This window comes from Sphaeramia orbicularis, chromosome 9 (assembly GCF_902148855.1).
Source record: "Sphaeramia orbicularis chromosome 9, fSphaOr1.1, whole genome shotgun sequence".
Lineage (NCBI taxonomy): Eukaryota > Metazoa > Chordata > Actinopteri > Kurtiformes > Apogonidae > Sphaeramia > Sphaeramia orbicularis.
Genome location: NC_043965.1, coordinates 32,267,655 through 32,295,090, shown reverse-complemented (window position 1 = coordinate 32,295,090; position 27,436 = coordinate 32,267,655). Strand labels below are relative to the sequence as shown.

At 38.4% G+C, this 27,436-nt stretch overlaps 1 protein-coding gene and 1 long non-coding RNA gene across 2 annotated transcripts; one reads left to right on the top strand and one right to left on the bottom strand.

Annotated features, from left to right (window-relative positions):
• Positions 1–1,761: 1,761 nt before the first annotated feature.
• On the bottom strand, positions 1,762–27,436 carry tmc1 (transmembrane channel-like 1). Its single transcript, XM_030143812.1, has 19 exons — positions 27,314–27,436; positions 23,677–24,118; positions 23,389–23,580; positions 23,203–23,293; positions 23,043–23,124; positions 16,544–16,650; positions 16,324–16,422; positions 13,167–13,309; positions 12,924–13,068; positions 10,611–10,805; positions 8,714–8,893; positions 8,475–8,627; positions 7,120–7,248; positions 6,930–6,997; positions 4,750–4,989; positions 4,536–4,661; positions 3,975–4,053; positions 3,138–3,273; positions 1,762–2,970 (listed from the first exon to the last, which is right to left on the bottom strand). Exons 1-19 carry the CDS (start codon positions 27,348–27,350, stop codon positions 2,741–2,743), a joined length of 2,874 nt encoding a protein of 957 aa, XP_029999672.1. The 5' UTR covers positions 27,351–27,436; the 3' UTR covers positions 1,762–2,740.
• Positions 6,104–10,923, top strand: LOC115425929 (uncharacterized). The gene is made up of 3 exons (XR_003936289.1): positions 6,104–6,156; positions 10,273–10,340; positions 10,630–10,923. It is a non-coding gene; the product is annotated as an uncharacterized LOC115425929 (long non-coding RNA).

Below are 27,436 nucleotides of genomic sequence, written 5' to 3'. Positions count from 1 at the left end.
GGCGTGTATTTAAAAGACAACCTAAGCCCTCATGACAGACGCTTTATACAACCTCCTCATCCAGCTCCTCCTCTTGTTCCTCCTCCTCCTGGACATCCCCCATCACTTCCTCTGACCATTCAACCCCTCTCTCATTCCTTTAGGTCTTTCTTTTTCTCTTAGTTTCAGAGAAAGCCTGTTCATCCTTAAGATCCATTAAGTAAAAAGGCTTCGTCAGTTCACGCACAGGCTCAGTGCCATCCTTTGGTCTCCAAAAGCAAAACTGGACGCCATCTGAGTAGTCAAATCAAAGCTTGTGGCGCCTCACTATCTCACTCCTCCCTTCATTAGCGTTGTGAATAAGAGATGCTTGAGCTGTACGGCGGACATTGAGATATCCGGTAATGTGCAATCCCATCATGGCTCAGTTTTCTGCCACATTGTACCAGCATGGAGCGAGACTGGGACGGAGCCAAAACACAACTCCAGTAGGAGGGTGACACAGCGGGCATGAGGGGGGTGGCATTACCTGGGTAAACACGTGGAAAGAAGACTAGAAGGCAGCCTCCAGGTCTGCAGTCTACAGAGGAGGTCAACATCTACATCCTTCCTTATCAAAGTTTGCATTACATAATGTGATCGACAGTTGCTGGCTCGTGATGACAGAATAAAGCATAAGAGCTTTCTCCATCCTTTGGATCTCAAATAACTACAGAATGAATACTTAATGCTTACTTGCCATGAATTGGTCATGAGCATCAATGGAACTGGATCTGAATGGCTCTGTAATTTAATGTCAGCAGTATTATGAGCTTGTTGACTTGTTATCTTAAATCATTTAAACATGACATTTATTCATCTTACACTGCACAAATCTTAAATTTTAATTAAATCTGCCCTGAAAGATGTGATGAATGAGTCTAATTTATACAATTTCAGTTTAACTAATGAGACATAACTGCATCTGGCAAATCAGATAAATGAAAGTGTGATTGACAGGATTGCAAGAGGACCAGGATCAGATATGTCCATGAAGTTATCAGATGGTACAGGCCATCTGATAATACGTCAGACCTCTATGTCCATGATGACAGCAGCAGATCAGCTACATTTGAATATTCATCACAGATTTCATATTTTTATTGAAGTCTGGCAAAGAACAGTCCAACTCTCTAATCAACAGCCATGCGATTTTGGACTTAGAGCCAAAAATGGTTCAAGTAAAGGTGCAAGTCCTGCCAGAGATGAGTGAGTGATCCCTTTAAGGCCAGCTAGCTAGGTTAAATGGCGTCCATGTCTAATGAATTGTTTACTACTTTGGCCCAGTCGCAAGACTAGGGACAGCTCTGCTCAGAGTCTCAGAGGAAAATATGTGTCAGGATGACTCAAGAGAAAAAACAACAATGTGTAAAAAACTGGTTGAAAGTGGGGTGGCTTGTGCATTTGTCACCATTTGACTAGAAAAAGTAAAAATATACAATAATAAAATACCTTTTTTGTCCAAACTGTATGTTTTACATTGCAAAGTACTGCCTTTATGAGACAGTACACCTCAAAAAATTAGACCCTGTAATATAATTTATTTCCGTGTAAACATTCTACCAATTTGTTTCGTATTTGTCAGTCAAACATATATGAAACAGCACTAGTAAATCTAATGAGTTTTAAATACACAGCCAGGGTTAATACAGTACAGTCAGAGGTGTCAAAAATATTCACATTCATTACTCAGGTAGAGGTATAGGTACTAGGGTTTAAAAAGACTTCTGTAGAAGTTGAAGTATCAACTCAAGCTTTTTACTCAAGCAAAAGAATAAAAGTACTGGTTTCAAAACTACCTAAAGTATAAAAGTAAATGTAAGGGGGGAAAAAGCCATTAGGGCAAAAGCTGAGGCAGCACCACAGGGGCCTATAGTGCACTACCCCACCTCCCCAAAAACAGTTTTCTAAAGGCCATAATGACTATAATGATATATTAAAATGTTAAAGTTGAAACATCTGGGATGCACTACTCTACCTGTTTCAGCTGCATATATGCCCATTGAAAGTGAATGCATTTGAGTACAATACAAATGTATTAAAGAACCATATATGTGCACTACTGAGCATTAACATGTGTTTCATGGAGCAGAAGATATGATGACTAGTTGAATATAAGTATTGGAATGGTGCAAGAAGTCAGGTGCGATGGATCATGTACAAACCAATAGGGTGTAGGAATGGTATATGTTTATACTTCTTATCCAACCATAATCAAATTCACTCGATCCAGATGACGCCATTTATCTGGATAAATATATAAATATATATTTATCTGGATGGTTTTTATGCCATACTTTTCAGTTCACTTTTTTTCAAGTTTGAAGTTACTTCTTTCATTTCTGTTTGACTGACAAATACGTCATACTTTAAGTTTTATTGATTAGTTTTGGTTAAAAACAGGTAATCCAAATGGATGGAAATTGTATATGCAGCTAAAATACATAAGGAGTCCTGTGTCAGTCCATGTCAGTTAGATCTAATACGGAGTCTTCTGTCAATAACCAATGTAACATAATAATGAAGAAACTTTTTCCACTTCATTTACTAATCAGTGGGTTAAAAAGAAGCTAACTTAATAGTAAACTGAAAAAAAATTTCTATCAAGTAAACAGCTGCTAAAATGAACTTCTTATTGGTCATAAAACAAAGTTATGAAGAATATCAGAACACTGTATAGTTATCATCTCAGTTCACTGTAAAGGCAAATGTTTTCACTTTCTCAGTGTCTCTGCAGGCTCGGCACTCTGTACATCCTCGGTTCACTTTGTCGAGGACACCCAGGCAGATATCCAGGAGGCGTCCCATGGTTGCCATGGTGATAAGCCCTGGAGACAGGAGCTCTGGTGGCTGGGAGTTGTCCTGTTCGGTCTCTCACTGCAGGAGGAGGGTGGCGTCCATTCTTACCATGGTTAACCCTGTCACTGCATTTTTCTTCATCTTCTTCTTCATCTTCTTTTAAAGGGAGTAGAATAAGAACATTTCTCATTTCACTTTATATCAGGGAGTAGGAGGCAATACATCTGAAATTGGTGTGAAGTAAAATTCTAGTGAACATTGACTTTTCTATATGCAGTCAGTTGAGAAAAGCTAAAAATGCTTTTCTTAGTTTCGTTCACCTTCGTTGTATTGTATTGAAGCGTTGTTGTTCTTCTGTTGAACTGCAGCCTGTGATGCAGCTTTTCTGGCCTCCTCTAGATCCATTGCAGCCTTCAATGCTGCTTTTTTGTTTTTCTTTTTATTCTCCTCATTTTGCTTGATGGAGAAAAATAAAAGGTAGAGGATTAGCAACAGGGAACATTCATTTACTCATATAAATCCATTGGCCAGGAGTGATATTAGAGTGAGAGTCATATTTTGAAGTTAGCGGACTAAATACTGATGCAAGACATTGGACTGAACTGATTAACAATAAAATGCATTTTAAAAATAATGATAATTCAGAAAAATAACAGAACTGTAAGAAATATTACAGTGTTAAATGAATGAAGCAGCTGCAAGTTAAATGTGAATAAATCCCTCAGCAGTTTGTTTCAAGCTGCAGGTGCACAGTGACTGAAACTATTAATTAATCAATTCATCCTGAGAACAGTGTGTAATAATACAATGTAAAACTTAAAAACAATAAGAAAATTCAGAGCAGTTTCTACACGTTGGACTTCTTTATTGAGACATGAGCTGTAACTCTGCTGCTCCCTGTTGGACTGATGATACTAATACAACTACTGGAGCTTCAAGAGGCTAAATCCACATCTTTGCTCTACTGAGAGGTTCCAGGGCTGCATAAATGCACCCTCGAAGACAAATAAATATGGATTATGAACCATATCCCCTTCACTTTCTGACCTGAGACTGAATGTCTCCACCTAGAACACAAGTGCCCTAATTTCAAAGCACAAATTAATCTCAAATGTTAAAAGTAGAATCCAAACAACATGTAATTCACTGAGGGTTACCGTTTGTAGTTTCTTCTTTAGCTCCACATTAGCTTCTTTGTAGCTTTTGGATGTGGATTGCAAGTAGTAAATAGCCAACCTACAAGATATAACACAGATTATTACCATGCAAGAGAATAAAGAGTCATGTGCAATGAAATTAGGGTGTTCAGACCAACACAGTGTGGTGCACTGATATAAAGAGAATTAACACGGTAAAACAAATTCACAGTATAAAACAACGGAATAAATAAACAGCTGTAAAATATCAAATATAAAATATAAATCAACAAGGTGGAGTAAAAAAAGGGACAAGGTACATTTTACTTGAGCTTAATGCACTGTAGAGTAATAATGTCAAGGCGCATTTAGCTGGAGTAAGTAAAATTATTACATATTTTAAAAGTAAAATATATTTACTATTATAATATTATAGAAAATGACAACAACATATTCATTATATTTCTATTTAGAGCTGTAACTACTTTGTAATTCAGTTTTAATTTTAATGAATTTTGTTTGACTTACTGAATAAATGCAATCTGAATCTTAGTCTGAATGTAAAATAAGACCATAACTCACACCATAAGTAATATGAAAGGAAGCACCAGTCCAGGATTAGAGGCGTAGCTGAAAACTTTACTAAACCAGGCGGGGAAGTCTGACTCCAAAGTCTCCTGAATCACATCAAACATTCGACTCTTCCCACTGAGAAGTGATTCGAAACAACCGAAGTAAGAAAAGGCAAGTAATCAGACTAGCAGAGGCAAACTTCCTTAATTAGGGTTTTAATCACCTGAAGGGTCCACAGTCAAATGAAGGGGGGATGGAGACGATGGTGTAAATGGCAGGTAAGGTGGATAGGAAGAGGATGACCAGCAACATGGCCATGTAGAAGTTATTGGAGCCAGAGGCCTTGAAGACCCGTTCCTGTGGCACGTTACAGCACATGACGGCCCAGCACTGCAGGTACATGGACACGTGGAGCCGGAGGACGTTCAGGGCCGGCAGGCAGGGAGCGTAGAATGCACCCATCCTGGAACAAAGGGTGGGTAGAGGGCAGAATGACAGCGTTATTTATCATCAGGGATTTGTTTTTTAATTAAACCACAGCTGCTGGTCATAGGACGTGGTTACATATGGCTGGAAGTAAAAGTACCCATCAAAATAGCAACTTCACTGGGTTGCAACTGATGATCATTATTCTTTTATTTTTAATTAATTGAGTTCGTGTTTGGACTAAAAAATGAAAAAGGTAAAAAAGTGCTTCCAAAATATCAATATATCACCCTCACATGTCACAGAGAACAGGAAATTTTCACATTTAAGAAGCAGGAATCAAAGAATTTTGAATTTTATATCTTAAAAAAATAACTCAAACCAATGATCAGTTATAAAAATACTTGCTGATTCATTTAATTTTAGGTAAGTATTTGGGAAATTGTTTAGTTTTTGCAGCTCTGTGCTTTAGAAACTTAAAAAACAGAGGAGAAAAAATGTAACTTTGGATATAACTAGAGGTATTTCAACCACATAAATCTTCATGAGGCAAAAGGAATCACATGAAAAATAAATAAATAATAAATAAAATAAAATAAAAAATATATATACATATATATATATATATATATATATATACATATAGATATATATATATATATATATATATATATATATATATTAGTGGTGGGCAGCGATTAAAATTTTTAATCGCGATTAATCGCATGGCTTTCTGCGATTAATCGCGATTAATCGCATAGTTGTTGGGGGGGGGGGGGGGCATCAACAGCATGTATTGCCTTTCAGTGATATTCCAGACTGGAAGTACTCCAGTGATAAAAAATAGTTGCACGTCAGTGCTTCCAAAGAACTGTGTCCTTCTCAACCCCACCATCTGAAGACATTTAAAATGAAAATGTCCATGTAAAAAATCACTACTTTTACACATGTTTATGTCCCCACCAGTGTATTTACATTTGTGAGTGATTGACAGGAGTCTTAAGCCCCCTAATCAGTACTAATACTAATAAGCCCATTAATATGTGATGTTTAGTTGTTCAAAGCAAGCAAAAGGGGCCCTGAAGTCGTCAGAATAAGTTGCACTAACCTATGTTTTGTCCTTTCCGTGTTACCGTAGTTAGTTCGGACATAGACAGACATGTTTCTTTCACTCTTATTTGTATGGCCCCAGAAACGTTTGCCTGTGAGTATTTTATGTTCAGTTGTTGTAAGAATGAATAGTATCAAATATCTCTGATGTGAACCTTTGTTGCTGAATAAAAAGACGTTGTAAATCTTTAATTAACCTGTAAATGCTAATCGTTAGCGTGTCTATGGATTTTCCCATTCAAGTTAGCATCGAGATAAAATGACTGCTAATACAACATTCACATCGTAAATGAGTAAAGGTTAGTTCAAAGGCTGACATATTAGACCTAAACACAACCAATGAATTAACATAAACTTAACATGAGCCTGCATAAAGAATTAGCAACCCATCTCCGACTGCTTGCATAAACAAATTAGCTTAAACATCAACATTACTTGTAAAGTTTGCCGGTTTTCTCCTCTCAGCTGCACATACACACAGCACCGGTGTGTGGACCAGCAAAATAAAAGCATGAGTTTCAAAATAAGAGTCCGTATGTATAAATCAACTAAGACTTGCTTGAAAGGCAGAACAATAATAAAACGGCGTTAACGTGAGATAAAAAAAAAATTGTCGGCGTTATTTGATGAATGATAGATGATAGATGCCCACCCCTAATTTATTTATTTATTTATTTATTTATTTATTTTTATTTATTTATTTTTTGTGTGTGAGATAACCAAAGTAAAAACAGACCAATAAATAGAAGACTGAAGAACATGTAAAAAATGTAAATGCAGTTCATGACTACCCATTTCTGCTGATCATAAATGTGGTATTGAAATTAAACTAACTTTATGTAAACAGAAAAATGGTCATCCTCATACCATATCATCCCCTGATTGAAGATCAGACCCAGGACATTCCCACTGACATCAAACTCAGAGTAAGATGGCTTTAGAAAAGGACACAAAAAAAAACATAATAAGCTGACTGTGACTCATACTTTTGTTTCCGGGCGCACTTTCTCCAAACACATAAATGATGCACTGTGGGATTTCAGTTCAGATGACTCACAAATCCAGCCTCCAGGTCCCAACACCAGCAGTAGTTGAGGAAACGAACAAGCACAGCTCTCAGGAAGTCACCAATCAGCAAGGTGATGTAGGTTGTCATGGTATCGGATATAATGAGTCGCACAAACTCCTACAGAGGATGACGCAGTGTTACAGTGGACATCAGCGCTTGTGTGTTTAGTCTGTAAATATCCTGAAACTGTTTCGTCCTGATATAAAATATACAATATTACATAGACTGTTGTCCATAGATTTGGAATAAAATATTTGTACCTCTTCTCATTAAATCATTGTGATAATTGGATTTATTCTTGATAGATGAAGTGTAATTGGGACTCAGTATATAAGCATTTTTACTGATTACTCATGTGTATAAACAGGACTAAAAAGAGGAATGTGTCTGTAAAGAAAATTACATGCAAATTACATCTAATCACCAGAACTAACTCTATTTCTATACATTTGTACATTTTATTTTACTGACAATATCATTTAAGGTAATATTTGAAGAAAATTAAAGCTTATTACTTGAGAATGAAATTTTGGGGTGTTTTCATCACATATACTCATAATCTTTTGAGCATCATTGAATTTTTCTCATCCTGTTATGCATGAATCATGAGAAAAATATTCATTAAAATAATTATACCCATGGTAATGCACAGTTCCAGGAAGAAATAGAAGAAAGTGAGTCATGATTGAAACCCAGCTATTTTTGCACATGGCAGCTGAATAAATTCTGCCTGTCATTTACTCGATATACTGTATAAATAAGCCATAAATATAGATGGTCTGTCCCAGTTATTTAACAGTTAACGCCTCACTTCATGTGTTTACAGGAAAAAGTAAGAATCAAGAGCTGAACATAATAATTCACACAGAAAACACACATGACCTGTCTATTGCATTTAATCTTTTATTCATTTCCTTATGCAGTGTTATAGCTGAGAGATATTAAACACTTTACATCAGTATGAAGGTAAATCCAGAATTTGACATTAATCGCAGAAATCCATATCTGCTTTACTTTTATTTTAAGGCTATAAATTTATGTCTATTTATCTCCAGTTAACATATTTATTTTTTATTTCTAAATGATAAAAATATGCATATTTTTTCTCATATTTTACAGAGAAAAAGTTGATTATATTCAATAGGTTATCTATTATAGTATGTTAAAAAATACAATATTATGATGTTTATGTTTTTAAAGTTAGTTTTCCATATTAATTTTACAGATTATGTATTGTCCTCTGCCTCTGTCTCATGTGTCTGTTTAATATTATAACATAATTTAATGCTGCGCCAACACATAATTAAATCATGCAGAGTTACATAATGTAAACACACACTCACTTGGCCCACCATGGTCTCCCAGCAGGGCCCCCTGGGTATGTCAGCGGGGTGGATAGTGATTGGTGAAGCGGTGCTGTTTTCTGATACAGTGCCATTGTAAAGACTGGCTTCCCACATGGTGATATTAAACTTCACTACCTTCTCCTCCTCTCTCTGTAACACACACACACACACACACCTGAGGTTAGTCACAAACCAACATTATAAAAGCTCACACTCTCCCCACACTCAGTTCTGACTTTGAGGTTAATCTCATCCATGAGGGCAATGATGAAGGTGTAGAGGTTTCCCAAAAAGAGGGCAAAGATGCGGCCCAGCTGCCACTGCAGGGCAACTCGAGGGTGGTAGTTCTCCAAAGCACTGATGACGTCAAACAGCATGGGGCAGAACATCCCCAGTAATGACATGACCATGTTCACCTGAAAGACACAGGAACTGAGCCTCAGAAAACTCAAAAAGGAACAAATAAGTGTATTAGGTTGATTCATGTGCATGTTATGGCAGGAAAAGAAGATTAACCCTTTCATGCATGACGTCCAGATTTATGGACACACAGTTTAAGCTCACTTTCCAAAGGGTTATAAAGGCAAAATTTTCCAAACCACATGGGGGCAGTCACTAACAACCCTAAGCAATACAGAGAAAAAAGTATCATCTCAGTTTTAGAATTCTGACTGCTCTGTGATCTCATAAAGTTCACTTATGGGTTTTCTGTCCATGTTTGTGGACAAGAGTTTCACAGCATTATACAAAAAAAAACAAAAAAAAAAACTGTCCACCGCAAAAAACATTCCATCAAAATTTCCAATATAGGCAATTATTTGATCCAAAAAAAGCCAAAACTTGAACTTTCCTGGGTCTCAGGAGTTTAAATATTTTCTTAACAAAACCATATTTTAAAGAATTTTTTTTTTAATGTATTTCAACTTTAGCCTAATTTTGAGAAATAAAATCAATCTAAAAAAAAATCTAGATAAATTTTTTCAAAATTCATGCATGAAAGGGTTAAATAAGTAATAATGATGATGTCAAACAGTATGAAGCTAATTTGATTGAAGTTGTTGTACTCTGTAACAATTTATTTAGTTAGTCCACTCACATAGAGTAGTATTTGAAGATCAAAATCAAATTTTTATTCAGCACAGGTGTCAAAATTTCTCACTTTAGAAGATGCTGTCATCTTTGCTGTTGTAAAAATTTTCAAAGAACATTCCACTTGAGTTCAGATTTACTGCTTATTTTAATCCTATTACATTATATTAAGCTTCTTAAATTAATTAATAAAATGTAACCCTGTCCAGAAATATAGACAAGGTAATTTTTTCAAGCAGAGAATTTTATACACATATGAAATTCAAAGTGCTTTACAGAAATGCAGTAACAGGATCATCAAGAGGAGAAAAACAATGTGATTAAATATTGAAGAATCAAAACATTAATGTTAATGTTATAATATGCACTGGGTCAAGTACTGTACACTACAGTACTACATACAATCCTCCACACTTACATATCAAAAAGACAAACACTGTAATAAGAATTAATCACTACTTACAGTGCAATAGGGGTGTTAGTAATAGGGTAAATTCATAGGTACATGAAAAGAGAAATATTGTTAGTCCTTATTTAGAGCAAATCTGAGCTGAAAGTCTGTTTCAGCTTTTTGCAGTATAGCAGCTAATATTTAATACAGAAATACTGAAAACTGACGATACGAAACATTTGCATGAACAATTTGTTGTGCATTTGGATGGAAACCGAATGAAATCTTGACGCAAATTCACACCTCTGTCAACAGATGATCTATAGAATATATGTGATGATTCGTCTACAAAGGGAAGCAGATGGACAGCTGAATGTTAAACAGTAAGCTGATGAATTGTTATGAACTCTGTAGGTGTACTTTCTAAATGACGTGTCATTCAAATCTGTCCTTTTCCTGCTGTTACAGAATCACCAAAAGAGTAATTGCGTTGAAGGAAAATTGCCATGTTACATTTTCCAAGTAGTCTTTGCTTTGTTTAGGCTTGCCAAACAAATTATAAGTTAAAAAAATGTTAATAATCATAGGTAGAATATTTTTCCCACCTTTGTCTCTCAGTGTCTATATGTCTTTTTTTCATTCTTTGTTTCTACCTCATTTCTTTCCCACCAGGTGTGATTCTCCAGTCCATCAAGAGCAAACTTCTGAGAGCGCCGCACTACAAAGTAGATGAGATACCCACTTCCAGCCAAGCAGCAGAGGACCAGGAAGTTGGCCAGAACCCGCAGGAAACGAGTCAGATGGATGTTGTCGTCTTTCCGACTTTCTTGCTCTTCTAAAATGGCCTCCTTGATAGGGAGAACAAAGAACAGAAGATAAATAAATTTGTGACATTAAGGGCAAGGCAAGGACCAATATTAATATACAAACACTGGAGCAGAACATTCAGAAAATATGGCAAACAAGCAGAACAAAAATATGAGGAAAACACAAGGTAAACAGACTGGAATATGTGACCATTCTGATCTCACAGAAGAACAAAAACAACAGTTCATTGACTTTTAAAAGCTGATATAATAACAGCAGTTTGAAGCAGGAAAAGACCGATTAATTAGCTTATATTCAAAAGTCAGAAATATAAAGTCAATCAGATGCATCCACTTATATTCCAACATAATCTGTTCATGCAGTTCTCTCAATTACATGTAATTTTTATGAGGTCACAACACAAATTACCAACCTCAACTCTGAAGTAAACATTTTCAGAAAGTTAGACAAAAATCCTACAAAGCATTTTTGAAATGTTACATTCACAAGAATACATAGACGTGAGTTCACAGAGAGATTGACCTTTGACCTTGGGCACTAAAATCTTTGCAAATTTAACAAGATTTGGGTCATTACTCTGTTCATTAAATGTCACATTAAACTATTAAACAATTACTTGTGTAGTTGTTCTGAAATTGTTGTTGAACTTGCCCTTTAATAATGTCATCTTTTGCTGTGTAAAATGACATGTACTTATTTAATTGTTGTGTCCTGATTTGTTTTTGAAATAATGTCTATGCTGCTCTCCTAGCCTCCTGGCCACTGTGGATCCATCTAAAAATCCAGGCATTTGTGGGCGCAACTTTAAGTGTCTGAGTGTCTATTGTTTTCCCTTAACCCTCCAGTATCCTGTCCAGCAAGGCCCTTACTAAGCACCAAATGTGCCATTTTCACACGTTCGTTTTCGGAATAATGTCAAAAACATTTTCATACAATTTGTTTTTAATTCTTTTACACTTTTTTCTATTTCATCAACTTGAGCCGTAAATAAAAATACCAAATACTCAATAATTGTCACATTTTTTAACCCTTTAAATGCCATGTTTGTAATGTAAAGAAACCATTTTTTTTGGATGCAAAAAACACAAAAAAATATTTTTTTTTCAATATTCTACATAAAAAGTGGATCACATATTATTTGATTTTTGCAGCCTGGCATATGTCAATGATTAACTCCAACATTGGTTACTTTGCATTATTATTTTTGGCGCTAGGTCAAATGTTCAAAAATACTAGCATCTGTCCCCAAGTGTGCCAAAAAGGCACAACTACAAATCAAACTATTAAATATTATATATTGATTTATTTTTCTGCTCTAATTTTATTTTATTTTTTTAAATCAAGGTCAGCCCTAATCATACAGATCAAATGGAAGAAATAGTGCGTTTTTGGCACACTTGGGAGACAGATGCTAGTCTGGTAATTTTCTTTTGTTTACAATGTGCACATTTTAGTTGGTGGCCAGAATTTTAAAGATCATGCAAAAATGAACAACTTTTGATTTCTAACCTTTTTTAAATAGTGAAAAATAATATGAAGTTTTTTAAAATGAAGTGCAAAGTGTGCCTAAACGGCGCACCCGGATACCGGAGGGTTAAAGTCCATAGTTCCGGTAGAGAGGAGTATTAGCATCAGAAACTATCTATACTACACAGGTTTACAAAATATTTCAGGTCAAAAGATAGATCTGGTGTTTAATTTTTGTGACATCTACTTCTTTTCCTAATCCTTTAACCTTCAGTCACTTTATAAAGCTGATGTTTGTGAGAAGAGAAGCACTCTGCACCACATCTCTAAGAGAAAATGAATTTACATATCATAGGTTTATAATGCTTTTTAATATACAAATGAAATGGTGACTCACTGAAAACAGGTTCAGAGTCTCCTCTCCAGGTTTGAGAATATCAGGTGTAATATATATATATATATATAGTGTGTGTGGATTACTAAAGGGCACTCTGTGTATGGCTGCAGGGGAGTAGAGGTGGAAATGCACTGATGGAAACAGCATGTATAATGGAGTAGAGTGAGCAAACAGAGGAGAGAAAGAAAAATGAATGCAGAGTGGGAGGGAGATCGTGACAAAGTAGTTGGTATAAATAGACTTATATCAAACACACAAAAGCGGCTCTTTTGACCTTGAAACTGGTGGTGATTGAAGCAAATTTATTGTCTGCAGTCTCAGGATTCCCTATCAGGTAGTCCCAGCTGGTGAACATTTTCCAGCTAAAATTAAAGCTGTTATCGTCACCGACTCCAGACTCATTTGCATTACGGGCCATCCTGTCAACAAAAGTAATTAGAACTCATTTATTGAATTGCATTGCATTGCATTGATGGGGCTACTGCATGTATTCAGAAAAAATGTGGCATCCTCTCACGTTCTAATGACCACCATGTAGCTGTACGCCACTGTACCCACGCCAACCAGGAAGTATGACAGAGGCATGCGAAACTTGAGCCAGCCGATGGAACGTTGGTTATTGTAGTAGCCGTAGAAGAGGACTGAATACTGAGCGTAACCCTGCAGAGACACATATTAGTCGACAGCATTTTAAAAGTGTTATAATTTAGATTCATTTACTAATTTTACTGAAGATATTACAATATACAATAACAAAACTTAACAAGTGGTGCCAGGCACAACAAACCCCGCCCCTTGCACATCTTGTAGCTTATTTTGGCATCGATCCAGCTGATGTCAACATGTCTATGAGTGTGATGATGTCAGTATATCAATTGCCTCTATATATGTGCCAAGTCTGAAGTAAATTGAATAAAAAAATTAATGTTTTTATAGACATGTGAAATCTCGCCCATTATAAGTAAATGGGAGAAAAAAAAAGATTTAAAAAAAAATCATAAAAATTTTGAATTTTGGTCCACTGTTCCCAATATGTAACCACATCTATTCTGCATTACTGGCAGTCTATACACCCAATTTGGTATGAATTCAACCAATAGTTTTGCTGTTACACACATATGAATTTTCACCCATTATAAGTAAATGGGGGATTTTTTTTTTTTTTTTTTTTCATTCATAAAAAAATTGAAACTTTGATATCCATTCTGGGTCACTGGCAATCTATAAACCCAATTTGGTATGAATTCAATAAGTAGTTTTCCTGCTAGAGTGTTAACAAACAAACAAACAAATCAAAACCAATACCCCTTCCCTCCCCTTTGGGGGGCGGGGTAATAAGCTTATATTTAAGGTGGGTGAGTGTCAGCCATATAGAAAAGGGGAGTCCTGTCCCTTCTACGTGTGCCACATGGGACCTTATTTTGGTAAAAATGTGGTCAGTAGTAAGAGATAAGTGATGTTTGGATGCATTATGCCATCATTTACACCTTACACATTTACCTTTATCTCTGGACCTGCTGCTGTGGTCCTGCCTCTCTCTACCTTTATCATCATCACTCACTTATCCATATAATTACGACAGTGTTTATTATACTGTTCCATACATGTTCTAGTTCGGTTATCTGTGCATGTGTCTCCACCTACCTCCCCCCTCTCCACCCTCTCCACCCTCTCCCCCAGTCTCTCTCTATCTCTATCACTCTCTCTTTTCTCCTCCTTTACTTTCTCGCTGTAGAGGTCCCTATTGTAATGGTGATGACTGGGTCAGAGCATCTCCACAACTGCAGGTCTTGTTGCGTGTTCCTTGTCCGCAGTGGCTAGTATGGACCAAAAATGAACTAAGGAAGGACATCCTAGTCTGAGGACATTTGATCATCTGTGGGAGGTGTTGGACAAATTCATCTGAACCATGGAGGTCGACCTCTTACAATCAGAACTTCAGGGATCTGCTGTATTGTCTTATTCCAGATACCACAGCATACCTTCAGAGGTCTGGTGGAGTCAAGGCCTTGGGTCAGAGACAGGTGGTAATAATGTTCTGCTCCCAAAGATGCTTGATTGGTAAAAATCTGGTTGTTCTTTAGACTTTTGGTAGGTATAAACCACTTTACATTGGGAATGGACAACAAGATCTGGAGATGCTCTGACCCAGTGATTTGACCATCACAGTTTCTCTGTTGTCAAAGTTGCTGAGACCCCTACTCCATGCCCATTTTGCTGTTTCCAACACATCAACTTTGAGGGCTAAATGTCATTCTCCTGCCAAATATATCCCACCCACTGACAGGTCCCAGGGTAATGAGATAATCAGGATTATAACCACTTTGCATGTCAGTGGTTATAATGTTATGGCTGATGTAACGTTGTGTCTTATTGTCCGCGATCTCTTCTTCTTCCCCTTCACCAGCTCATCGTTATAATTCTGCAACAATTTCCCCATCCATTTTCCCCGTGTCCTTCTGACTTTTTGTAAATGATCATTGCCTCAGCTCTTCCCTTTGGATTTGTTTGGCTGTTTTTGACTTTCTATCTGTGTCCATAACCTTTCAGTAATAAAACCAGATCTGATTTCCCCTCTGTCTGCGTCATGCTTTTGAGTCAGAGTCACAACTTTCTGTCAATATGTTCCTCCCTTTAACAGATCATTTCACAAGTCAACAACGTCACAGTTTGTTGTAACAGTGTTAAAGTATCAGATTGTGAAAAATGCATAACTAGACTACACATCCAGAGGTGGTGTTATCTTAACTTTATCTCTCCACAATCAGTTGAGTCACTGAAGCTGTGTCTGCAGCTCCAACATGACCAGACAAATGATTTTTAGCTTCTTTGAATACTTTAGGAATGAGGTGAAAAGTACCAAGTTAACAATCACTGGTGTCACTGGTGAGATGCAGTCCACAGCAAGGTTATTATCGTTAACAAAAACTAACAAAATAATGAAAACTAGAATTGAAAAAAACATTTTTGTTAACTGAAATAAATAAAAATTATAACTAAAAGAAAAATGATAACTGAAAATGAATTGTGTGCTTACAAAACTAACGAAACATAAAAATTATGGGTAAAATTCCCTTTGTTTTCGTCTTTGTCAATGTCGGATTGATATGAAATCGATTTATTTCGCTCAAGCAATTTTAGCTGGCGCCACCATACGGCACTTCATGGTTTGTCACTTCTCGTCACTTTAGAGTCGACTTCTTGTCCCCACTCTACCTGGCAACATAGAGACTAAAGTTGGGAGAAAGCAGCAGAGTCCTGTATGGGATGTCTTTGAATAGGACAGCAAGGAAGATAAAAGATATGAAAAAAAAACTAAACTAAAACTAAGCATTCAGAAAAAATACTAATAAAAAAAGTAGCAAACCTGCTCTAAAAACTAATTAAGACTAACTGAATTAGAGAAAAAAAGTCAAAACGAAATAAAAGTAAGCTATAATGAAAAATCCCAAATTATTATTACCTTGGTCCACAGAATCATCTCACACAAAACAAGATGTTACTTCAGTATCTTTACCACAAACTATGACTTTCTTGAGTCGTGAAATTATCTTTTAAATTGTCAGAAATATGTGAAAATGGTGGCACAAAAGGTCTCTCACCATTGATCAGTTTTAATATTTTTTACGCAGTTAGATCCAAAGGGGCACACCAGTCATTTACAGTGAACTTACACCAAAGTCCCATAACACAGCGAAGTCCATGGCACTGCCCTCCTCAGCTCTGGGGACTGTTTTTCTTGGTATACTGCCATAAGGCCGGCCCATTAAAGCCTGTTAGTGGGAGGACAATGAGAAGGGAACCGCAAACCAGTGAAACATAGAGGGAGTGAACAGTGAACAAGAGAAAAACAGATCCACTCGACAGTGATGACCAGAAGGCTCTGTAACGTACCTCAGGCACCATGACCAGGCCAAAGGTCAGACCAAACAGGATCATGTTAATGCCGTACATCCACCTCAGGAAGATGAAGTAAGAGGCCACAGAGGAACCGAAATGACCTGCAAGGCATATCATTGTACGTCTGGCAATTCTTTGTCATCTGAGATTGAAAAAATGTTAATCCAAAAGATGCATATGAAGCAAACACATTAATTATTGCAAAAATGTCTCTGAAATAAAACAAAAATGTTTAAAATATGATCAAGACCCTATATCCTTTCATTCATGCCAGCATTTACTGAACTTGTTCTTGAATGTATTTACTTTAATTCCTTGTGAATATGTTAATTTCATGTATGCCAAATGAGCGTCAATGTGGCTCCTACATCCTTTGGTGAGCAGGTTACCTGAGGCTGTGATATCACTGGAGGATTAAATAATAAGACTGCCCCTAGCCTGTAAGAATTATTTTTATTTTCTATTTCTATGATTGGATTCAAAAGGCTTTCAGGACTCAGGAATCAGTCCCTCCAGGATTTCACAGGATTTTTTTTTTATTGTTGCGGCCTAAAATGCCTGATTTTGTGGCAGCAATTCCAAAAAATTGTGGTGAAAGTTGTGATGATTTGAGGCTTCTTTTATTAAAGTCACAGAAACATGGGCATTTGCAAATTACCTAGAACAGTCTTTTTTGACTTTTTAGCCTTAAAAAGCACCAGGAAGCCATGATTTTAAACAAAACAGGCTTTTTTTTATTCATTCACTTATTTGTTTTGAGCAGCCAATGAGAGCGGAGCGTCACAGAACACCAGCCAATCAGAGCGGAGTGTCACAGAACGTCAGCCAATGAATGCACAACGTCACAGAACATCAGCCAATGAGAGCACAGCGTCACAGAACGTCAGCCAATGACAGCGCAGTGTCACAGAACGCCAGCCAATAAGAGAGTACCGTAACAGAATGCCAGCCAATCAGAGCACAGCGTCACAGAACATCAGCCAATGAGAGCGCAGTGTCACAGAACGCCAGCCAATCAGAGCGCAGCATCACAGAACGCCAGCCAATCAGAGCGCAGCATCACAGAACGCCAGCCAATCAGAGCGCAGCGTCACAGAACGCCAGCCAATCAGAGCGCAGCGTCACAGAACGCCAACCGATCAGAGCGCAGCATCACAGAACGTCAGCCAATGAGAGCGCAGCATCACAGAACGCAAGCCAATGAGACCGCAGCGTCACAGAACGCCAGCCAATGAGAGAGTACCGTAACAGAATGCCAGCCAATCAGAGCACAGCGTCACAGAACATCAGCCAATGAGAGTGCGGCATCAAAGAACATCAACCAATCAGAGCGGAGCATCACAGAACGTCAGCCAATGAGAGCGCAGTGTCACAGAACGCCAGCCAATCAGAGCGCAGCGTCACAGAACGCCAGCCAATCAGAGTGCGGCGTCAAAGAACATCAACCAATCAGAGTGGAGCATCACAGAACGTCAGCCAATGAGAGCGCAGTGTCACAGAACGCCAGCCAATCAGAGCACAGCGTCACAGAACGCCAGCCAATCAGAGCGCAGCGTCGCAGAACGTCAGCCAATGAGAGCGCAGCATCACAGAACGCCAGCCATTGAGAGCGGAGCGTCACAAAACGCCTGCCAATGAGAGTGGAGCGTCACAGAATGCCAGCCAATCAGAGCGCAGCGTCACAGAACACCAGCCAATCAGAGCGCAGCGTCACAGAATGCCAGCCAATCGGAGCGCAGCGTCACAGAACGCCAGCCAATGAGAGCGCTCCGTCACAGAACGCCAGCCAATCAGAGCGCAGCATCACAGAACGCCAGCCAATCAGAGCGCAGCGTCACAGAACGCCAGCCGATCAGAGCGCAGCGTCACAGAACCTCAGCCAATGAGAGCGCAGCATCACAGAACGCCAGCCAATGAGAGCGCAGCGTCAGAGAACGCCAGCCAATCAGAGCGCAGCGTCACAGAACGCCAGCCAATCAGAGCGCAGCGTCACAGAACGCCAACCGATCAGAGCGCAGCGTCACAGAACCTCAGCCAATGAGAGCGCAGCATCACAGAACGCAAGCCAATGAGACCGCAGCGTCACAAAACGCCAGCCAATCAGAGCGCAGCGTTACAGAATGCCAGCCAATCAGAGCGCAGCGTCACAGAACGTCAGCCAATGAGAGCGCAGCGTCACAGAATGCCAGCCAATGAGACCGCAGTGTCACAGAACGCCAGCCAATGAGACCGCAGCGTCACAGAATGCCAGCCAATGAGAGCGCAGCGTCAGAGAACGCCAGCCAATTAGACCGCAGCGTCACAGAACGCCAGCCAATAAGAGTGCAGCATCACAGAATGCCAGCCAATCAGAGCGCAGCGTCACAGAACGTCAGCCAATGAGAGCGCAGCGTCACAGAACGCCAGCCAATGAGACCGCAGCGTCACAGAACGCCGGCCAATCGGAGCGCAGCGTCACAGAACGCCAGTCAATGAGAGCGCAGCGTCAGAGAACGCCAGCCAGTCAGAGAACGCCAGCCAATCAGAGCGCAGCGTCACAGAACGCCAGCCAATAAGAGTGCAGCATCACAGAATGCCAGCCAATGAGACCGCAGCATCACAGAACACCAACCAATCAGAGCGCAGCATCACAGAACGCCAGCCAATGAGAGCGCAGCGTCAGAGAACGCCAGCCAATCAGAGCGCAGCGTCACAGAACGCCAGCCAATAAGAGTGCAGCGTCACAGAATGCCAGCCAATGAGAGCGCAGCGTCACAGAACGCCAGCCAATGAGACCGCAGCATCACAGAACGCCAGCCAATGAGAGCGCAGCGTCACAGAATGCCAGCCAATGAGACCGCAGCATCACAGAACGCCAGCCAATCAGAGTGCAGCATCACAGAACGCCAGCCAATCAGAGCGCAGCGTCACAGAACGCCAACCGATCAGAGCGCAGCGTCACAGAACGTCAGCCAATGAGAGCGCAGCGTCACAGAACGCAAGCCAATGAGACCGCAGCGTCACAAAACGCCAGCCAATCAGAGCGCAGCGTCACAGAATGCCAGCCAATCAGAGCGCATCGTCACAGAACGCCAGCCAATGAGAGCGCTCTGTCACAGAACGCCAGCCAATCAGAGCGCAGCGTCACAGAACACAAGCCAATCAGAGCGCAGCGTCACAGAACGCCAGCCAATCAGAGCGCAGCGTCACAAAACGCCAGCCAATGAGAGCGCAGCGTCACAGAACGTCAGCCAATGAGAGCGCAGCATCACAGAACGTCAGCCAATAGGAGCGTAGCGTCACAGAACGTCAGCCAATCAGAGCGGAGCGTCACAGAACACAAGCCAATGGGAGCGCAGCGTCACAGAACGCCAGCCAATGAGAGCGCAGTGTCACAGGACGCCAGCCAATGAGAGCGCAGCGTCACTGAACGCCAGCCAATCAGAGCGCAGCGTCACAGAACGCCAGCCAATGAGAGCGCAGCGTCACAGAACGCCAGCCAATGAGAGCGCAGTGTCACAGAACGCCAGCCAATCGGAGCGCAACGTCACAGAACGTCAGCCAATGAGAGCGCAGCGTCACAGAACGTCAGCCAATCGGAGCGCAGCGTCACAGAACGCCAGCCAAGCAGAGAGTTTTAGCCTTAAAAAGCACCAGGAAGCAATGATTTTAAACAAAACAGGCTTTTTTTCATTCATTCATTTATTTTTTTTGAGCAGAAGAAACATTTAAACATTTTTTGTGTACAAGGAACTAATATCAGAGCAAATACATTAATAAAGATGATCAAGACAAAATAACAATTGCCAAGTACACTAGTAATAACAAAATAAATTCAAAATGTACTGCTCAAAAAGGAGTGGGAAGAAGAAAACTTATTAAATCCCACCCCCATCTCACATTTATACAACACAACACATGACTCTTTTGCTTCCTTAATGATATAGTAGTGTATTTAGGGTTAGGGTTAGATTGGTCACATGCACACACACACACACACACACACACACACCTACACCTACACACAGACACACATATACACACACAGAGCAGTCAAACTTGGGTTGCTTTCTATCTAACACATGAGAGTAAACATTAATATTAACACCAAGTTTAATGACTATTTTTGTTTGTGAGCTCGTTTTTTAACTCCACACACAGACTTGTGCTCGCACTCCCTCACACACACGCGCACGCACGCACGCACACACACACACACACACACACACACGCACACACGCAACACATACAATACACAGAAAGGAAAGCATGCCTCCACAGGTTCTTTCTTCTTCTCTTCTGTTGCCTTACAGAGTATATCTGCGCTAACCTTGACCCTTTCAGCTCCTGCTATTGTTCTGGATCCAACAGCCTCTGTCATTGGGACTTGTCTTGTCTTTCCTCTTCCAGTTTCAGCCGTTCTCCTGCATGTTTTGTGGTTGAAAAGTGTCTGTGGAGCGGCCACTTTTGTTCGTGTTCCACCACAATACTGCAGGCAGTGCGGAACAGTATACTTCTGCTTTTGTGTAACACATCTGGAAACTGACTTGCATGAACTTTGGCAGTGATATTTGTCGGTAAATATGAGTGTTTTGAATCACACGTGTCTTCATCTTCTCAACCGTCAACAAGGAAGTGAACGTGATGATGTACATGTCACGTAGACAGGGGTGGGCGAAAGGGGGCTAAGGGGATTAGTCAAATTTGCAGAAAATTCGCGGTGATTAGACAAAATTGCAGTGCCGTGCAGAATTCGCAGTGATTGGTTGAATTTGCGTTAATAGTTGCGATCGCAACATCACAAATTCCTGGAGGGACTGAAGAATGAACTTAAAGAAGGTCATTAACCTGCTCTAAATGTCACCGGTAACAAAGTTTTGTCCTGTTCAACCTGTTAGACTTCTTTTTAGTGTCGTCCACCTGTGTGTTTTGTCCTGAGGCTGTAGTTTAATGGAGTTTAAGGCAAAATGCCACACACAGGTAATGTAGAGCCTCACAGGAGCAGCTGGTCTATGGACAAGTGGACAGGTTGTGAAGTTGATAACTGGAAGACTGGAGCTTGGGTCATGCAACTTAACTGATCTTTTCTATTATTTTTCTTTTTTTTCCACAATAAACACTTTTATCTACCTTTTATTTTTTATTATGCATGTATGTATGTATGTATGTATGTATGTATGTATGTATGTATTTTAACCAGTTTTTACCATTATAAGGGGAACAGCTGTGTTTGGCTCAGCAACTTCTAGGTAGATGTGTCTTGTTCCACTACTGCACCATTCTGCAGTAGAGGTAAAAACTCCCCTGGGCTCTTTGGATCATTAATATTCTTTTAAATTAATCTTTGTCTTGAGCAGCATTGTTTTTGCAGATATAATATAATAATGTTGTTGTTATTGCATGCAGAAAAGCAAGTTATGGTATTATGATGACTAAATCTCCATACAGGAAAACGATGTGTCTGTCAAAAATATTTGGGGTGTTGTTCTTTCATATAATAAGGAGGACTTTGAAAACACCAACACAGAGATGGTTGTGAACCAGACTAATCATTAACACTTATACTGCTGACATTTTTAATTAAAGATGAAAAAGGAGGATCTGTGACTATAACTTATACCCTTGGCCCAATTGTTGTATCTGGTATCTTGTTCTGTTTTCATAACTATATATGATAAAGCATGGTTAATGATTAGCCCATAAAGACCCAGTGCTACTTTTGTGGCAGTTCCTAAATAAATTTTCCTCTAGATTTAACCATTCTTAAATGATTTATCATCATTTATTATAATATTATCCTCTGTATTTTGCTTTTTTTTTTCAGTGAAAATCATGCATTTTCCTGTATTTAATTTACTGATCATGTTGATTTTTATGAAAGCTCAGATTAAAGTTGAGAGTGATTATGTAAAAGAAAACAAAGAAAACTGAAAAAAGTTACTTTTTAAGCATAGATATCAATAACTGAACACAAAACTGAGCATCTACAACCACTGTCATTGATCCAACTCCATGGGTTTTACAGGTGAATCAATGTTGTAGAAGATGACGGTGTTTCCACGTTCACTACGGAGCCTCTGAACGTCTAAATGGGTCAAATCTGATAACCATGAAAAGATGACAAACCTCATTTATACCAATTATTTACATGTTTTGATCGGATAAGTGGTTCAGAAGTTATTAGACATTTTAGATCAGTAGATTATTTTGGTTTTAAGTTGCTGTTTGGGTCTTTATGGGTTTATAACGAGTGTAAATAAAGATGTTCTTAAAGATTATATAAGCCATAATTTGTCAACCTCCCCTTTTCTCTCGTAATGAAAATTCTATCTTCTAAGTGTCATCTCTTTTCTCATCCAGTTTACATGAGTGGGGATCGTTCCAGTTAAACAAATGTAAACACACTGCCTTTTCTACCTGCTCCACTAGATCAGCTAACAGGGTTAATTCATGTCAGAAATGTTAGTGTCAACAAATAATTCACATGAGCGATCAGATATATTCATATACCTACTTTCAATCTCCTTTATTTTCATCTCCCACGGGATGCAGGCTGTTTTAAAGTTTTCAAAGTCTCGCTGAAACTTCATCCATTTCTAAAAAAATAAATATATTTAAGCACAAATGTGTCTCACTGTAAAATAAACCTACATTGATCCAACCTTCCTCCTGACCTTGGTCATCATGACCTTGTATGCATACAGTTTCCTCCCTTTTCCTTTCCCCAAAGCTCCTTCATATTTCTCCACAAACTCCTGAGATTCCCTACAGAAAGAACGATTATTTACAAGTTACTTTTCATATCTGGAATTTTCTCTGATCCTGGAAAAATTCAAGGCTGTGGATTTATCGTGTGTTACCTTAAAGTGACTAGTTTCTTCTTCATGGGCCAGGGCTTCCCCCTCAGACCCTGGATCAGTTTCTTCTTCTCATCCACCGCCTCCTTCAGCTTCTCCAGCTCCTCTGGCGACAGAGACTCCGGCCTCACCTCTTTCTCCTCCTCATCTTCCTCCTCTTCTTCATTGTCTTCCTCACTTGTCTCCTGTTCTGAACTGGGGGATGTGCAATGCTGTTTTTATGTGTTCATGACAAAATAATGATATTACTTAAAATTACCGATATTTGGTTTTAATAGTACAATATTTTACCTTGTCTCAACGACTTTCTTGTGCTTTTTCTTCTTTTCTTCCTCTTTTTCAGTTTGTTTGCCTCTGTCCTTTTCTTCTTTTTTCTTCTTTTTCTTAGATTTTCCCTCTTCGGCGTCACCTTCCTCTTTTTTCTCCTGCTCTATTTTCCTTGTCGTTTCATTTTTCAGATTTTTCTTACTTTTTGCCACCTTACCATTCTTTACTTTGACCTGCTCCTCATCCTCCTCCTCTGGTTGTTTTTCATCTAGATCATTTTTTGCTCTTCTTTTCTTTCCCTTTTCTCTTTTTTCTGTGCGATCCTGTAAGTCCTCTTCACCTTCTCTTTCTCTTGATGCTTTTCTCCTCCCATTTCCCTTCTTCTTCTTTTCCTTATCGTTACTATTTCTTTTCCCTCTGTTTTTTCCTCGTTCATGTTCAGAAGTTGAAATTTCATCCTCATCCCCTGTAGTAAAAGAAACACTCATTATTTACTCTTAGATTAGTAAAACTAATTGTTCTTCTGCTTCAGTGTGTAAACCCTATCACTCAGTGAGGTTTCTTCAGTCAGTCCTTTCCTGTGAAATGTTTTTATTCAGATGTGACAACTGGTGATAATTGGTGACACAAATGGAGACAAAAAAAATACGTTAAATAGGACTCTAGTGATTGAAAAGCTGCACTGAGGACAAATTGAACAAATATGAAGCACAAAAAGCAAGGCTGAATACAGGAGAAAGTGAAACTTGTCAGAATTATTCAACATAGACAATCTGAAGTAGGCTATGTGAAATAACCAAATCAAAATTTCGCATTAATTTTGCAACAGAATTACTTGAGTAATTTTAGTACATTTAAATAACTTTTTTAAAAAATTGGAATATATTAAATCACTATACTCAAGATTTATATAAACCAAAGTACATGCACCACTATTTTAAAATATTTATTCAAATTAAAATAAAAATACACAGCATGTGTTTTCAGTCATGTATTTTTCAGATGCAAATTTTACCTGTCTATTCTTCAAACACGCATATTTTTCTATGAACCCACTGTTAAAGTCAGGCTTGTCCCTGATAAGTGTCTTTTCCACTGATAGTATGGCCGATGCATTTAGACCAGGGGAGAAGGTAGTGTGAGTAGATCGCATGGCATTGAAAAAATAGAAATTCAACACAGCAGTTGAAACATATTGTCACAGACTGTTCTATGTTGGTGAGATGTACTCCCCTTTAGGTCCCTAGACAGTAACTGTAATTCGTCTATTGAAGTTGTTTAAAATTTGTATATAAAAACATGTAGATGATTTAACCCTTCCAGCTGAGACAGGTTTCCAAAAATCTGAAGATTTATCCCCTCATCTGTCCAAATATATGAAAGGAGTAGTTCTACTTTTTACAGTTTATGTTATTATACAAAAAATTCCTTTTTTAAATCATTTCTTGCCTTGAATTTAGGTAAAGTATCATTAAAGTTGAAATGTTTTGTGCAAATAATATGTCCAAAAGAACATACTTATAGTGTATAATTACTGGTCCCTTCCTCCTCTGATGACCTCAGTTTAAATTCAGTCCATTTTTTAAAACTTTAATACAACAATGACCCTTTTCACTGTTGGACCTTATTGTGTACCTGGCACTATTGTCCTGCAGTAAAGGAGGATAAAGAAGGAAACAAAGGGCACCACTGACAGATTGAACAGATATTTATGTAGTCTGTCTTTTGATGTGTGTCCTTGGTGTAACCGGAGTGGCCGGCATACGGGTCATTACGGTCTTGTGCAGCAGAGGGGCACAAAAGACACAAACAAAGGCCTAATGAAGGGAGACGGGGTGGGCGAAGGGGACACAGCTGAGGGCCACGGGCCAGGTATATGTGCAGTTCAGTGAGAAGGACAGAGGAAAATACGGCAGGGTTATGTTTTCAACCTGGAAACGACTTATTTAGACCTTAAGAATCAAGATCCCTACATTAGATTATATTGTCTTTACTGTGACTGATTTAAACCCTTAAAGATCTAAACTTGTTTTTGTGGGGACTTCCAAATGAGGTTTTCTGTACATTTAACCTTTCCTCAGGGACTTATCACCATTTACCAGGACTGAGTGTTATAGGAAGTCCTTCCTGCCAGCAGCCATCAGACTATTGAATGTGCAATAAAATGGAAGTGCAGTTTCAGTGCAGTAACAGTCACTGCACTATTCTTATGTCTCTTCTTGTACATCTCTGTTGTGTAAACTCTAGTTTTTGCACACTGAATATCTCCTGTCTCCTACTTATTGTTCTGCACATCAAGTACTTTCTTTTTTTTTTTTTTTTTACTAACAACTGTATACTTTTGTGTGTACGTTCTTATTCCTTTATTATTTCTAACTTATTATTATCTTAGAGTGCATTTCTTTTTTATCATCTTAGAGAGTTGTTTTTATTTATTATTTTTATTTGCTTTTGACAACCAAATGTGATTTCTCTTGCTGTAATCATTGTAATTTCCTGCAAAGAATTGATAAATTAGCTATCTGTTTTTTTTTTTTTTATAATATTCCCTTTACATTTTGAATTTTTCCTAAATAATCAGGCATTTTCCCATATCTAATTTCCTGATGGTGTAGATGTTCATGTAAGATAGGAGAAAATTCAGAGGATATTGTATTGACACAGAGAAAACTGAAGGAAAAGTGACTTTTCCAACAAAATGCTGTAAATCATTAATTGAGCATGAAAACAGCTACAGCCGCTGTCATTTGTCAAACTACATGGATTTCATTGATGAATCAGTTTTGCAGAAAATGATGTGTTTCCATGTTCAATATGGAGCCTCTGAACATCAAAATGGGTCATATCTGATGGTGATGAAAAGCTTTAAGACTGCATTTTACCTGAATTTTGATTGTGGTTCAGAAGTTACTAAATATTTTCAGTCAGTAGATGCTTTTGGCTGCCTGATTCTTAATATATTGTTCCAAAGCAGATTAAAATTAAAACTATATCACTCTCAAATGATGCATCATGCATATGTAAACATTTGAAACATGTTTCATCATCATATTTATGGACAGTCAAAATTAAGTCTGAAGTAAGTTATAAATGAAGGCTTTTACTTATCAAAAAAGTTTCAACAAATAATAAGTTCAATCAAGCATCAATTCTTTGAACACAGTTAAGTAAATAAAATTGGTAAATATATAAATTAATCCATTTTTGCAGGGTGTGTATGTGTGTGTGTGTGTGTGTGTTACATTGCACTACATTTTGCTGTCTTTGTTACTGAACTAAAAAGTTATTTTTAAGACAATTATCATTCATTTCTGTGCAGAATTATTTAACATAAGTCCATCAAAATAGAAAAATTCATGGGCTTGTGAAATATTTAGTAAATCTAACCATTTTTGTTAGCACATTTGAACACCTTTTTAAGAATTATTTTAATTGGTTTAGTAGTTCAAATGTCATTGTTTGCCATGAATAGATTATGTCACAGTGTGTCTCCTTACAACATAAATAAAAAATTATGTAATTCTGCAATAAATTTAATAAACTACAGAAAAATCACGACTCTGCTCCTAAAAAGCGAAAAAGGACTTATATCAACTGTGCCTGCATAATGTAAAAACCATAATACCAGTTTAATCACAGACATAAAGATGCCTTGTCTTACTGTCATTGTCAGAGGTGATCAGATTGTCCCAGGGCATCTTCCTCTCATGAGCCGCCTCATGCAGCCGCCCCTGGACTCAGCAGATTCAGTGCACATGTGAAATGAAGCAGTGGTTTAAGTGGC

Coding starts and splice junctions, on each gene's coding strand:
- tmc1 (XM_030143812.1), bottom strand. CDS start 27,350: ATGCCCTGGGACAATCTGATCACCTCTGACAATGACA. Junction 23,581..23,676: donor AAGAAAGTCGTTGAGACAAG/GTAAAATATTGT, acceptor CACATCCCCCAG/TTCAGAACAGGAGACAAGTG. Junction 13,310..16,323: donor CTGTGTTATGGGACTTTGGT/GTAAGTTCACTG, acceptor GTGTCTCTGCAG/GGTTACGCTCAGTATTCAGT.